The sequence below is a fragment of the Carettochelys insculpta genome, chromosome 21 (genome assembly GCF_033958435.1).
Source record: "Carettochelys insculpta isolate YL-2023 chromosome 21, ASM3395843v1, whole genome shotgun sequence".
NCBI classification, from domain to species: domain Eukaryota; kingdom Metazoa; phylum Chordata; order Testudines; family Carettochelyidae; genus Carettochelys; species Carettochelys insculpta.
In genome coordinates this window covers 17,508,169-17,523,684 of record NC_134157.1, presented here as the reverse complement: position 1 = coordinate 17,523,684, position 15,516 = coordinate 17,508,169, and the positions used below count along the sequence as shown (strand labels likewise).

The 15,516-nt window shown below is 47.8% G+C and overlaps 1 protein-coding gene across 3 annotated transcripts in view; it reads right to left on the bottom strand.

Annotated features, from left to right (window-relative positions):
• RXRA (retinoid X receptor alpha) overlaps window positions 1-15,516 on the bottom strand; it is a 258,576-nt gene that overhangs the window by 61,285 nt on the left and 181,775 nt on the right. For all 3 annotated transcript variants that reach the window (XR_012648308.1, XM_075015044.1, XM_075015045.1), the window contains exons 3-4: window positions 12,281-12,431; window positions 9,685-9,864 (exon numbers count right to left, since the gene is read on the bottom strand). Coding sequence is in view for 2 of the 3 variants with exons in the window: in XM_075015044.1 (XP_074871145.1) it covers window positions 9,685-9,864; window positions 12,281-12,431 (331 nt within the window). In the remaining variant the exon portion in view is untranslated. The remainder of the gene's footprint in view (window positions 1-9,684; window positions 9,865-12,280; window positions 12,432-15,516) is intronic.

The window sequence follows — 15,516 nt, the reverse complement described above, 5'->3', positions numbered from 1 at the left end:
CCAACACATGGCAGCTCAGCTTGTCTGGAGAGAGAATGATATTTCTCTGGCTCACCTCTCCAGGGAATATCCCTGTGGAGAGTGGTAGCAGCGTTTCCTATGGGCTGACTCTCTGACTTCCTCTCTCACACTGCACAGTGACAGGCTATGTCTATACCACGGGTTGTTTTGCGACATCGCTTATTTGGACGTTCTTAGGTAGGGGTCAGCAACCTTTCCGCGGCAGTGCTGAAATCTGACCTTCTGACCTCTGTGTACAGGCTGAGTGCTGGTGATACTTTTTAAAGACACTCATAGTCCTACTTACTGAATAAATAAATGAGGATGCAAACATTTTCCGTTTAAGTGGTGGTTGGTAGCATTAGTTGGTCTTCTGTTAGTCCTCAGGTGGCATGGCTTTGAGCAAGCTCCTGGCTGCATGGGGGAAGCAGGGCAGGGCTGAGCTCCCACCTCACATGCCGATATACAAGCGGCTCACATGCCACTCTCGGCACCCATGCCAAGGGTTGCTGATCCCTGTTCTAATGCTGAAATAAGTAATGTTGGAAAATCACATTCCAACAGCTACAGCACTGCAAAATGGAGCATGCTCACTTACAGCCACAGTATTGCAAAAGGAGCCTTCATATGAGCCAATAATAGCTGTGTTTTGTTCACACATGTTCCTTTTCAACCTTGAAGAGGGGGGTCATTTATTTTAAGGGAAAAGCCCTCATGTCCAATTATCCAGCTTGGTTGTATAATCGCTTTGGGTTTGTTTTGGTTTTTTTCCCCAGAAAAAAAGAAGTTTTCTTCTGAAAAACAAAAACAAAATCAAACAAACAAACAAAACTGCCAATGTCGAAAAACCCAGAGTGGATTTTCTCCAGAACAGCATTTAGAACTAAGAGGCACCTTTAGTTCAGCTATCAGCCTATTTCCCTGCTGCCAGGGTCTGGCAGCACGCTAGAAAGCGTTATTGCAGACTGTGAGAATGAGTAAGGCTCCTTTCCTGGGTCCCTTTGATACTGCGTCTCCCAGTTCCCCTGAAATGAAGCTTAGGTTATGTCTACATTGCAGGGTTTTTCAGAAATAACTAATTTCAACGCCCTAGTTATTTCTGAACAGGGCATTCACCCTGCAAGAGCACTTCGAAATTTAGCATTCACACTCGACAGCCCAATTTTGAAATAAGACCACTCATGGGATGCCTCCCTGGAGGCCAGTTAAGTTGTAATTGCCTCTGCTTAGTACATTGAAAGGTGGGGGTGCGGGGGAGTCAGCAAAAGTTTTGGTGGAGTTACTATTTCAAGTTAAATTCTCTGTTATTCTAGAGCAACAACCTTTAGAGTGTGGATGCAAGGGTGTGGCTTTTTTGTATTGGTTTTTTTCTGGAAAAAGGGCATGTTTTTACTTTGATGGCCTCTCTACTCTCTCTTAGCATTTCGTAATCACCATCACTGTCCTGGTCAGGCAGTCCAGGACAGTGATTGGGTGGATTCACTTCAAAGTTCAGGGCTGAATTTACTTTTCCAAGTACTGAAAACTCATGTAAAGGAGTGAGATCTATATTACTTGAACCTCACCAATCCAGCACCCTCGGGACCCAACTGGTGCTGGATGAGAGAATTTGCTGGACCATAGGAGGTCAATGTTGTCTAACACATTACCAACACTTCCACTGCTTACTGAGCTCTTAGAATATATTTAGGGGCAAATTAGAGCTAAATAACAACCCAGAACACTGAGAGCCAGGACTCGTGGCTGGAAACAAACTTTATGGGACCATGGGAAATTTGGGCACACCCACAATAAGTGGACATCTGGCTAACTAAAATCATGCCAGATTACGGATGTTGCCAAACAAGAAGTTCTAGATTGGAGAGGTTCAACCTGTACTAATCTCCCCATAATACTCTCTGCATCAGTGAAACTGTCTAGATGGTCACCTTAATTTTGATGACTGCCTGATACTCAGTGGAAGACAAAGTACAGAAAATCCAGGCTTGTGCGGCTGGCAGTAACCTCTTTTAGTTAATCATTTATTGCAGCTCCTGTGTCTTGCAATCGATAAGGTAAGTGCACCATGGATATTACCACTGGTAGCCTACATAAATTTATCAGTAGGCAGCCTCAAGAAGAGACTTAGATGCCAAAAGAATGTTCCATTTATAGACTTTTCTGCCCTTAAACCAATAACATTGCACAGGCAAAGCTTTAAATTTTAACACTGAGTACAGATCACTTGATCCTTTTCATTCTTAAACTTCAACCCTGTTGACTTTTAATGCTGCCGATGATTTAAAACACACACTTGTCAGCAGGGTTCCTGTCAGCTGACCGCTTCGGTGTCCAACCAGGAGAGAGTCGGGTGCCACTCAGCTGATTAGCAGAGCACATACTGCCCACCAGCAGCAGCATGTTTCTATTGGTAGTGCACATCTGGTCATGCCTTGGTGCACATGACAAAATTTATTCTGCCCATGGATGGTTAGAAAAGTAGAGGGAATACTGCTCCTCGGCTAGCTTCCCAATGAGGAGCTTCTGAATCTTTCCCAATCTTTCTGTCAAACGTTGCTTAAGATATGGACATGGCTAGTGCCTCTGCCTGTCCTGAGATGCTCTTTCCATTTCCTCCGAGTTCAGTCCCGTAAGTTTTCTCTCTCTGAGATCTCTTTGACAGAGGGACTCATAGTCCATCACTTTTTGTGTCTTCCACCAGCTGTCTAATGCCAGGCCTGCACTGAGGCACTTTAAATAAGTTTGTTTCTTTGCTCAGCTATTTATATGAGAAGATTTTTCTTCTTGCATAAATTTCCATTACTGAAGTGATCTAAGTTTCTCTTATTCCAGATATTGATTCCTGAGGTCACATTATTTTCCTGCCCCATGTGGAAAATGATTTATTGTTGAGTTCTTGTTGGGTTAGAGCAAGAAGTCTCAGTAGGAGAGTTTTACTGTACATGCCTGGCATATAAATACTGTTGGGGTGACAGGAATCAAGTATTTATTTCAGTTGCCATAAATGTGCTCTCTGGAGCAACATATTTTGAAAGGGATTAAGACCCATATCACTGGCTTTGTTGTCAATAAGATGTAGCTCTTTCGATTAGGAGTGACTGGATCATACAAACCAGCCTAAACCTTCAGCCAAAACTACAGCAGATGCTCAGTAAGGTAGGAGGGCAAAGGGGAATCAAAGAGATACCAGGACTGTAGAGGTTAGATATTGAGTATGATGCCGGGTCACAATAAACAGGCAACAGATGAGGGACCAAGATGTAGCAGACTGAGAAAGATGGAGTGGGAAGAAGCAGATGGGGGAATGCCTCCTACCTGGGAAAAGTAAACTCGGAAGAGGTCTCAGATGGGAAATGGGTGAACATGAATCGAATCACCATAAAAGCCTCATTCCCAAAGATTCAGGCTCAGAATTGCAGGTGGAAAATATACATGTACTGGCTTTGCCCTCATTTAATGCAAATATACATGCAATTGTCTTGAGGTATAGGTGGGAAAAGGGCCAGATGTATATCTCACTGATCATTTGTGTGTCCAAATGGCCAGTTCACTCTCTCCACTGCAATAACTGCATGAGCAAATTCGGTCAGTAATTGTGCGTGCATTCTTTGCATGCATAACTGTGTCATCAACTTTTGAAAACCGGACCTTTAGCCACCTTAGTTTCAGGACTGAAAAAAAGTACAAAAACTGCTCCAATATGGGCAGAAGATACTTTTTGGAGCTGAATATCTGAGCCAGATAGATGGCTCTGATATACACAGGTTTTACCCAAAGATCCCAAAATACTTCACAAAGCAGTATGGCTAGTCCCATTTCACAGACAGAACAGAATCCAATCCAATAGCACCAAATATCTATTTACTATGGGTCAGAACTTGGGATAGCTCAATGGAAATCAACACAGCTCTGCTATGCTGCTTTACTCCACTAGAGGTTCTAGCCTTGAATGTCTACGAAGCAGGTAAGCTAAACACTCAGGCTATGTCTACATGAGAAGCCTCTGTTGACAGAAGTCGCTGTCAGAAAGGATTTCCCAGAAAAACTCCTGTCAACAGAATGTGTCTACACACAAAAGCAGATCAAAAGAGCTGTCTGCTCTGTTGACAGACAGCAGCCAGACTGCCCGGGCCTCTCCCGACACAATGACTGACCAGAAGCTGTCCAAACAGGCTGCCCAGTGAACTGGAAGTCCTGTCTGTCGACAAAAGGGCCCCAGAGCATCTACACAGCTGTTTTCTTGACAGAACACTGTCAAGACAAGGTGTTCTACCTGAATGGGGAGAAGTTTAACGCTGCTGGCGGATGCGCCAGGTTTTGTCGACAACTGTTGACAAGGCGCATTATGCATATAGAAGCTCCACAGTTTTTCCTGACAAAAGCTCAGATTTGCCAGGAAAAGCCTCTTGTGTACACATAGCCGCTGACTTTATCTTGTATCTTCAGGCCCTCCATAGCTTATACATGGCCCTGTAAGATCTATCTGCCAGTACTGTGTGAGTTCACTTCTAGGGCTATGAAAGGTCCCATCTGTCATACTTTTAAATAACTGTCTGATTGTTATGGATTCCTTTGGTATATATTGTGATAATGTTAATCAAGATGAATGAATAGAGGCCTCCCACAGACGGCATACAGTATGTATTGCCCTGGGAATTCCACCACCGTTTAGAAATTAATTAATGGGACTATAATTTTACAGTGGCGCTGCTCATGTTATTGCCATAATTGTTGGAATTTAATAGTTACCTGATTTACAGGATGTCAGTTCAGCAGAGCCAACAGAAAGAAAATGAGAAGAGCCAATGATCACCATGGGCTAGGAACAGGGGGCCATTGTTTGAGATCCCAAACCATTGTGAGTAATCCATCTACAGTGGCAGCATGCCCCCCCCCGCCTCAGTTTACTCTTTGACTTGTTAATGGATGCCCCCAGGACCACATGTCCAGTAACAGTCTGCTTCCTGGGGACAGGTTTACTGAGCTCCAACAAGACAAAGAGTTCTCTCCGTCTCCCCAGGCACAAGCCACTCCTTTGTTATTCCTGCCATGGCTCGACTCTCCCAGAGCCCAAACCAGATCCGCTAGCTGTGCTGAGGTCCCCCTCACAGGGCTTCCTGCTGATCTGAACCCACTGAGCCCCTCCTGGCACTTCGTTCACTCATCCTGAGGAACCTCACCAGACCCTGCCCTTCCTCACTCAAGCAGCTGCCCCTGCAGGAGTGCCCCACACCAGGTCTTTCCCCATATCTTCTCCTTCCTGCTTTGAGGGCGACACTTCTTACACCAGGCACTAGCTGGGCTTCTGACACCTTCTCAGACACCCGATTCGGAGCTCTGAGGCCTCCATCCTTTTCCAGATCCAGCTCATCTAGTGACACCCTCTAAGAGAGCACAGATGATTCTGGAAGTAACTCTCTCTCTCATTCGTCTTCAAGTGAAAAACAGATCCTAAAGCTCACCCAGACCAAAACCCCTCTGAGTTCTATTCTGATTCTGGATAAATAAGAATAAAATTGACTTGGCGTGTCTAAGGAACCTAGGGGAATTAGGTGCCCAGTGAAATTTAACCATCTCCCTAGCCAATCCCAGCTTTCAACAATACAATTGTTGTAAATACAATAAATAAATAAAAATAAAAAATTAATGTTTCCAGCTCTTGACGCTTGAATGCGACAGCCATTGAAGAATACACAGTAGACGAGCTGGTCTTGATTTGTCACTTTAGTCTCTGAATGGCAAAAGTCAGTGTGTCCAAGTTATAGAACTAACCAGCAACTTTTATCCAGCAAAGCATGCAACGCTCATCTGTTACCGCTAACACAACTTGACAGAGCCCTGTTTACACTGGTGAGGCAGCTGTGTCCTTCCTCTGAAGACTGTTTCTTTCACAGCTTAAGTCCCAGTATCATATCAGCACAGAGAGCAAAAGTGCCCCAGTGGGTGTATCAGTGAGTATGGGGTCATGGAGGTGAGGCGGGACAGGGAGAGGGGAGTTGGCCTATTGTTTGGGATGAGACGCTAAGAGCTCCTTTAAGCCAGAAGCCTGCCTGGCTCCCTGGGGTGCCATTGCACACCAAAGCTGGCTTGGCAGGAGCATCGAGCAGCCACATCTGCTTGCGAGTGCACACAAAATTATAAGCGCCCCCAGACTTCTCTCATGTACCCCTAAGGGGGCGCACACGACCGGTTGAAAAACATGGTCCTAAGGTAACCTGAGGTCTTGGAACAAGTGCCATTCAACCTTTCCAGATTACGGTCCCCTTTGCAGGAGTCAGAGTTGTGTTGCATACCACCAAGTTACACCTCCCTTAAAAACTTACAAGAACACGCAAAAATACCCTGGAAGACAACTACTGAAAACTTGCTGACTTTCTACCACCTTGTTATCATAGAAATGTTGTCCTTCCATTTCAGCGTAAGGCATGTGAAGCAGTAGAAATAAGTCATTGTCTGAACGAACTTTCAGATTGTGCTGACTTTACTAGTGTTTTTTATGTAGCCTGCTGTACAACTAGGCAAACATCTAAATGAGTTTATGCACCCCCGGAAGAACTCAATGTGCCCCCCCCCAAGGTACACATGTACCCCAGTTGAGAAACACCGGTCTACACCACAAAACACTTGCAGGGAGGACATGCCTATACAGCCAAAATGCCCTCCAGCAGCACGTCTCAGAGCCCAGCTCATTGTGACCGGAGCTCATGCTGTAGGGCTAAAAACAGCAGTGAAAATGGCCAGAGGCCAGGTGCTGAAAACCAGGAAGGGGTCAGGTCAGAGTCTTGGCGCCAGCATGATTCCTGTGAGCCTAAACCAGTTGACCATGGCTTTGAGCCTCTCTGCTGCAGGGTTTTCTTCGCTGTGTGGACGTACCCTAAGACACTCCTTACAGCCACGACTCAGATGTACTTCCAACGGCTGCCCAATCCCTGCTTTGATTCAGATACCTAGTGGTGCCCACCACCACCAGCACAGCTGCATTTTCATCTGAAGTCCAAAGACTCTCCTCCCTCTTCCCCTTTCCATCCATGTCCCCCGCTGGTTTTGCTTTCTTCCCACCTGCATGTGGCTTTGCCTGCCCACATCCCAGCCCTCAGTCACTTCCACCTGGGGGAGACCACGTTGATTCAGGACATCGCGTGCTCTCAGCTTTGCTGCTATCTGTCAGGCGCACTTCCCATGCAGTCAAGGCAGTGTCCCTAGAATGAACTGGAGGAAGCTGAGAAAACCAGCATCAAAGCTGGCTTTAACTTCTAAAAGCAAAGCCCTCTTACCTTCCTTGCCAGCCCTGCAATCCCTGACCCTTACCACAGTGCCTTTTTCGTGTGTGGGGGGAAGAGGTGCCAGTACCCAGCCAACTCTTCTCCCCCCGCACCCAATCCCACAGCTGGGGCTGCGGAGGTGCCGGTACTCAGTACCAGCTAGTACTGGCACATAAAAAAGCACTGCTTACACAAGGAAACACATGTGACTCAGACCCTTTCTGCAGCTGCCTGATCTGTGGAAGATGCAGACTTGATGCTCAACTAGGGAGGGATGCTCCTATTTCTCACACCCTGGTTAAAACTACAGCACCAAAAGAAATACTCTGGATCCCATCGACTTCAAAACCCCAAACAGGTTGAGAAAGGCCAGGTACGCTAAGAACAACTGAGACCGAGTTTGAGGAGAAAAGTGTCCAACTTTCCCTGCAGCGACAGCTTCTGACAGGAAATTCCTGTGTCCCTTGGAAAAGTCTGGGGGTCACTGTGCCCATTCCGCACTCTCTCACTTTCACACTCTCACCGAGCAGATTCACCACTGAAACACACCTGTGGCACATTCTGCGTATGAACGACGACATCTACGTGCAGCACGTAGCTGGTTAAAAAAAATCAGCCTTATATGACAGCCAGCACATCTGCTAGATTTTCCAATATATTACTGCCTCCCCTCCAGAAATCTCTACTCCGGATGCTCAGGGTCAAGTTTGCTGGGGTGAGGAAGGTTCCCTTTAGGAATTCAGAGCTCTGCAGATTGCTGTCTCTGGAGAGCTCACCCTTTCCCCTTAGCCCCATCCGAACGCCCTTTTAATCAGTTGCCTCTGGAACTCCCAAGCAGAGATGGCTTTGACATTTGAAGAATCTGCATGCCGGGTCCTTATCTGACCCCGTAAATCAAGCATGTCAGGGTTTGTTAAGCACTAGACGCAGCTTCAGCACTGCCCTATTTAGTTAACACGCCAGACGAGACTAACTGTTCTTTGAAGAGACACATCCTGCAGCTCTCCTCTCCCACGACTGTTGTGACTCGGCAGCACAGAGAGCAGCAAAGAATGGTTTTGTGTGTCAGTCAGCACAACAGATGTGACTCAGAAGAGGTAATGAAACCAGATATCAGCCACTGGAGCGATACTGGTAGAAAATTATTCACATAGGTGCTCTAAAGTGATAAGCACACACCATCCAAGACAGCACTGAAGAATCACTGTCAAGTTGTTTAGATCCAAAATTACCTTTCAGGAGAGGTGGGAAAGGTTTTCTAAAAACTAAAACAAAGAAAAATTCATGTTTTTTTTTTTCATGGAAAAACAGGATTTCAACTAATTCTCCTACAACACTGGAAAACCGAACACAACTGCTCCGGATGAGAGTATGGGAATCAAAAGTAAAAGTGGCCATAAAGAGAAAATGAAACTAACCAGGTTATGTGAAGTGCAAAATATAAACAGACAACACCATGCAGAATAATTTAGCCTGATAACATTATTTCTGCTTTACTCATCTACAGTGCTGCGGGGAACGCAGTTTATTAAACACACAATGTACATCTTGACAATATCCCATTTAATAATCTACAACAAGTTTCCAGAATTTAACATCACTTCAGTTCACGTGATCTGTAAAGGCTGGGCCGGATCAAATTACAGTGCTTGTCACCCAACATATATTTAAGCCAAGAGATTTGTACCTAAAATGCCAGCCACCCATTCACACCTTCCTGTGGACTTTACATGCTTCTGAAAATTGAGAAAGAAGGATTTTTAAAATCCAGGCAACCCTAATTTTCCTGTTGCCTTCTTTCCTGCCACTGGAGCACAGCCTCTCCTGAAACCCAGTCTCGCTTTGCTTCACCCTTTTGAAACGAAGAGCTTGCTCGCCCCTTCAAAGCTCTGCTTCAGCAGATGAACACATGGTAATATGTCACATAGCGTAACCTTGCTTGGGTTTGTGTTGCCAGATGAATCTGATGAGGCTGCTGCTCCTTATGGGAAATAAAAGCAGCCGTCTGGCGACAGAAGCTGTTCGTACACATCCAATTGCTGGGGAAGGAACTAATTGAGTTACACAGGGCAACAACCTCCTCTCAGAGCCACATCTGGCCTGATTCCTTCCTGATTCCTTGCACCTGGCAACTGGTCACAGCGGAGCAAGCAAAGAGTATACACAAGAGAGATATGCACAGGGAGGAAATGCCATTCTTCGGGGAGCCATGAACAGCATGGTTAGGACCCAGGAGCAGCAATTCCAGAGGGACACCATTGGTGTAGATTCGTTGCTGACTTCACAATCAGCCACAAAGGCAGGTTTGGTACATGTTATATTGCAGGGTTAGAAACACGAGGTAACCCCTGCTTGACAGAGTACTGCTGCTGGAGTACCTACCAGGTCGCTGCACTGGGCGGGAGTGCTCTGTTTACCTTACCTTCTCGTTTCATGCCCATCGCCAGACACTTCTGATACCGGCAGTACTGGCACCGGTTCCGCTGGCGCTTGTCAATCAAGCAGTCCTTGTTGTCGCGGCAGGTGTAGGTGAGGTCCTTCCGCACTGTGCGCTTGAAAAAGCCTTTGCAGCCCTCACAGCTGTACACCCCGTAATGTTTGCCTACAGGAGAGCGAGGGGGAGGAAGACACACAAGTCATGCAGGTGTGCCAAGCAACAAAGGGGTCATTTAGCCAACTTCCAGTGTCCTTACTACGGCTTGGTCTACACTAGGCAGGTAAGCCAATAGCAGATACGCAATTCTAGCTATGGCAATTGCGTAGCTAGAACTGACTTATTTGCAATTGCCTGACCTGGACGTCTTCACAGAGGGAGTTTGATGCCTCCCTTCGATCTCCCTTATCCCTCGCAATAGCGAGGAGTACAGGGGTCGATTGACTGCAGACCTCTGATAGGTCAATTTTCTGCGTCTCTACCAAGCGTGCAAAATCGAACCCCCAGAAGACAAACCCTGAGCGGAAGAGCTATTGTGGAAGAGCTTATTTCCAAATGACGCTGCTACACACAAAATGCATTTAAAAATAGTGCTTAGCTATTTCAAAATACAGCATCTACACACAGGGCACCTATTTGGAAACAGAGTCATTGCATGCACCATGGCTTATTTGCAATGGGCTCTATTCCATGTTTAAGCAGCACCTATTTCAAAAAAGTTATTTCGAAATAGGCACTTTTCCTCATAGAACAAAATTATTTTGAAATAGCAGTTGTGTTGCGTAGACATTAGCAGAGCCATTTCAAAACAACTTTGCTGTGTAGATGTACCCCCAGACAGCAACGTTTGCCTGTAAGGGTTCAGCCAGAAAGAGAAGCAAGGAACCCTGGTGATAAGAGTTACAATAACCTGAAGAAAAAGAGAGTGGACACAGTTTATTTTACAGCTGGAACAATCAATCTGAAGTATCTTTGACCCGCTGCTGTGCGAGAAGCTGGATCAAAGGACATGGGAGAAGGAAGGATATGGATAAAAAAAACCTCTGGTAGAAAGAGGAGCTGCACTGCTCCCATGGTAGGGAGCCAATATCTAATCAGGCAACCAGCTGCTAAGCAGAGGTTGAGGGAAAATGTCACCCTTTCCTCACATCATGTTCTTTTCTGCACACAGAGGAATCTGCTAAGTTTCGTCTGGATTGTAAACCAGCCTTGCTGGATCCGATCAGGCTCCCTGGTGTGGTCTCGGCACCGAATCTCCCTTTGAGCAAACCTGCTCTGAGCAGAGAGGCAGCAAAGGCACCTGCACACCACTGGGGACTCTGGTTTGTTTTCAGCACTGGTGGGTGATATTCAAGCCCTGCCATTCAGTTAAATCCAATCCCTCCGGCCTACCCACAAAAGGGTGAAGGTTGGCCTTATAAATGGCTCATCATCCCCTACAGGTTTTCCTCGCAACAGAGAGAGCCGTGTTAGTCTGTATTCTATCAAAACAAAAAAGCAGTAAAGTAGCACTTTAAAGACTAACACAATAATTTATTTGGTGATGAGCTTGCGTGTGGATCTGAAGAAGTGGGTCTGTCCCACGAAAGCTCATCACCTAATAAATTACTTTTGTTAGTCTTTAAAGTGCTACTTTACTGCTTTTTTGTTTTGATAGGTTTTCCTAGGGAGAGCCAATGCTCTGTTCACAAAGAGGTTCAGATTTTACTGCTCCAGCTCTCGAGTAGGTCCAGCAGCGCCGACAGTTGCTGGGAGCACGGTTGGACAGGGAGCCCTGGAGCGGAATGGGTGGGGCTTATGGCAGTGAACTTGGGGGCCACCTCGACCCACCTGTGTTGGCACAGATGGAGCCCCGGGGCCCTTTGAAATGCAGGGCCTTAGGCCAATTGTCCTCTTTGCTCCCTTGCCCATGTCAGCAGGCCTGGTCATCAATCACCAGAGCAGGGGCAGAAGATGCTAGGTGGTTAAGGTTTAGGACAGCCCTGAGTGCTTGGCATGGAGGCTATACTTGTCTTTGGGGGGCCCCATGGCAGCTGCCTCATCCATCCTTTGGATGGGGCCCACGGGGCCATTTGAGAATGGCCCAAGGGATTAACGGGCTCTTGGCATGGAGCAACAGCCGGGATTGTCCCTCTTCACTCCCTGCCATGGTGGGAGCTGGCGCAACCCAGCAGCTTTGCTCCATTCCATCTTGCCACCTGTTTCCCAGCCCGGCCCTGGGCTCCCCTGGAATCCCTGGTTTGTGTCACTCAGGGGAGGAGGCTTTGGGCTAGGGAGCAAAGCACGGATGAGAATGGGGTGGTGTGGAGGCAGGGCAGGGCAGAGCTTTGGGGAAGTGTGGAGCGGGGGCAGGGTGTGGGCGGGGCCTGCAGTGGGAGGGGCTCTCTGGGCCCTACACCGGAGGCCCTGAGGGTGGGCTGGGGGGCAGTTGCCACATGCCCTGCACCCCCCAGCTCCTGGTAGCTCCTTGCATTGCCAGGGCCCAGGAAGCTAAGCCATTCAGACAAGGAAAGTGGAACCTCTCTCCACTGAGTTCCACCTCTTCCACTGCCCTTTGCAGAGCTATCTCGGGGGGCAGCGTTACCTGAAGATCTGTCCCCACAGATAGCACATATGTGCTTGGTGAAGGAGGCCATGGCTCCTGAGGGGTGCGCCGGCACTTTAAGAACTCCATTGAGTCCCAAGGGCGGTTTGATGTCTTCTGTGCTGCTGATGGGGTTCATCGGAGAACTGAGCTGTGTGGAGGGAAATAAGGGTTATCAGGGAGCACAGGATGCAGGCAAGCTAGAGATGGGCTGTGCATTAATGCGGCATCCTCCCACTCAGGTCTGGCCCTTCACTCGGAGCTTGCGTGTCTCCAAATGCTTCTCCAGTCAACCTGCAGAGAATCGGTGAAGCCGTGCTCTTCCAAACAGGGTCTGCTTTTGTTCTGGGGTGGAGGTTTGCGGGACTGGCTGGAGCCCTGCACACCCACAGGAGTTGGAAGATTCTGTGCACGCTCCTTTGCAGAGCTATCCTTACTTATATACAGAATATGCAATGGTGTAGGGCACCTAAAAATTTGGGTCACCCCTGGGTCTTAATGTCCACCCAGCCGCCTCTTCCAATCCCTGTTCAGTGGCTCTGCTTGCTCTGGAATGGATCTAGTTAACCTGAAAGTGAATAACCCTACCAGAGCCATTAGCAGAACCTGTGAAAGAGCCATTCAAGTGGTAAGGATGCCACTGAATAGGTATCTACCCAACCCCAGGTATATACTGCCAGTGTCTGAATTTCCTGTGCTGGTCCACAGGACTCTAGTTTAAAATTGCGTTAAAGGTATTTCATTGGTGTGTTGCTGAAGATTATGAAATCACATCTCTAAAAATTCATCTGCCACTCCCCAGGCTGTGGTTGGGCACAGCACCACCTGTTTAATAGCACCCATAAATCCCAAGGATGGTTCTGCTCCTCCACGCACCTCTTCCTGAGCTGATACCTTCAGACCTGCTGCCCCACACAGTTTTGCTCTGAACCTCTATCCTGAGCTGTAGGATCCTGTCCTATTCAAGTCCTAGGTCTTGCTAGGATCGGCTCATCCACCTAGATCCTAACTTGTAGTGTCCCTGCTATTTCAGTCCTAAGCTCCCCCATTGTTTGGCTGATACCCACCAAATTCTCCTCTCCTACCACCCACATTCCCTCAATTTTTTCCATTCATATGTGGAATACATTTTATTATGTGTACCAAGGCATGTGTGAATGTGCACCACTAATGGACACACATAACGTCTGCTGCGGGCGCTCTGTTAATCAGCTGGGCGGCAGCTGAATCTCTCCTAGGCAGCCTCCCAAGTGCTCAGTTTACAGGGAATATGAGCCCCCACACCCTATCAAATTTGCTAGTCCTCCCCAGCCTGGATTCACGGCACCCCCTTGCTGTTGCATTCCTGAGCATCACACCTGTACATTGTGCACAGCCCTTGATCCTGGTTTCAGAAGCCTTTTCAGGGCTTCAACATATGCAAGGTTCTTGCAATTGTGCACCCACCAGTGTGATGATCTGGGCACCATTCACAGCTGGGAAGGGAGCCAGATGGGGCCTCTCTTACCTCAGAGCTGACTCGGTTGTCCCTGTCTAAACCTCCTCCTCCCAGTCCCTGCCAAATGCCCCAAACCAGAGGGGTGCACCAAACTGGGTGTGACATGGAATCATCAGCCTCTCACGAGCCAAGACAAGGATTCAGATGCAGATCTCCAGAGATCATTAACCTTGGGAAAAAACACAAGCAGCAAATCCCCCAGCTAGCTCTGTGCAACTCATCCCTGCAACAGGGTAACATCATGCCTGTGGGTATATGCAGATCACAGGCTTCATGACACAACAACGGGAAGGCTCCAACTAACCCTCCCACGAAGCCAGAGAAGCAGTAAGAGATGACACCACTGTCTAACCAGCTAGCCAAATAAGCCCTTGTTGCCGGGTGATTTAATGGGAAGGCAAATTCCCTTCATGCTGCCAAATTTCTGTCCACCTCTGCAGGGAAGTCCTTAGCTGAATATGTTAGGAAGATTCCCCTGAACACAGCCTCAGGATGCAGAGCAGAGAAAAAGATTAGACGTGATTATACATGAGATCACTCTGCCTGAGTGGATGATGAAAACCATGACACCAGTTGGGCTGCTTTGCACCCTGGGATTCAGAGGCGATCTTCTGCTGTTATTCCTTGAAGGGAAAGACACGTCGTGAACGGAGGTGGGTCACACTTGCGGCAGGGCTTGAATTAAGGATGTGAGGTCATGCAGCGTCCTTCCCCTCAAGTCCTACTTATGTTCCCTCAGCAAATTCCCTGGACTTCTCTTTTCCTTGTCCCCTTTCTGCTACTTAATCCACCCCTAGCACCATCAGTCAGAAAGGGGCAGGTGGTTTAAACAGCTCCCAGGATGGACAGCTCCAAGCACAGCATCAGCCCACAACATAAGAGTATCCTTTGGGAAGTATTAAGTTACATGGAAAGTATCATGAAGGCTCAGGATGTGGCAGAGGTGAGAAGAGAACTCACAAATGTGAAGCACAATATTTAATCCACCAGAGGATGTGACTTTGGCAATTTGCAATTATTTTTCAGCAGAGTGAAGAAAGCTCCTGTCTCTCCCCAAACCATCTATGTGTCCAGCCACCCCAGTATACCTCTCCCCCTGCCCCACCCCACACACATCTGTCTGTCTATCTTTCTATCTATTCCCATTCTTTCTACCTAACTATCTGCTCCCACATGCTCTGTCTCATTTGTCTTAGCTATATCTATCTAAGGCACTTACAAGGACCTCATCACTGCAGTAATTCACAACCTTTCATGTACTTCTCCTCGCATCAGGCTCACGAGGGAGGGCATCGCCATTATCCACACTGTCCAGATGGGGAACTGAGGCACAGACTTGAGGGAACGTCTACTCAGAAGCAGGAAGGAGTGCTTCCCAGCTTGGGCAGGTGTACAGACGGTAGCTTTGATTGAGGTAGTGCATCAATAGGCAGCATGAGTGGCCCTCCTTCGACTCAATGGACCACCTGCGGCCTTCACACCCCGTCTGCCCGCTCTTCACCCCTCCCCCGCTCTGCATTTGTGGTGCTCCAAAAGTGCTGGGAGGGAAGCAGGAGCGTAGGTAATGTGGAGCTCTGGTGCCTGACGGGGCTCTGCAGGCCTCATGTTGCTCACCACTGAGCTAGCACCTAAAGACCGCCGTACAGCCACAGGCCAGCTAGTGAGTCTGTGCCCAGGGTGCTGGGCAGGGCTGTGCTCAGACAATTAGCCCAAAGCACTGGGGCCTACTGCTCCTCTT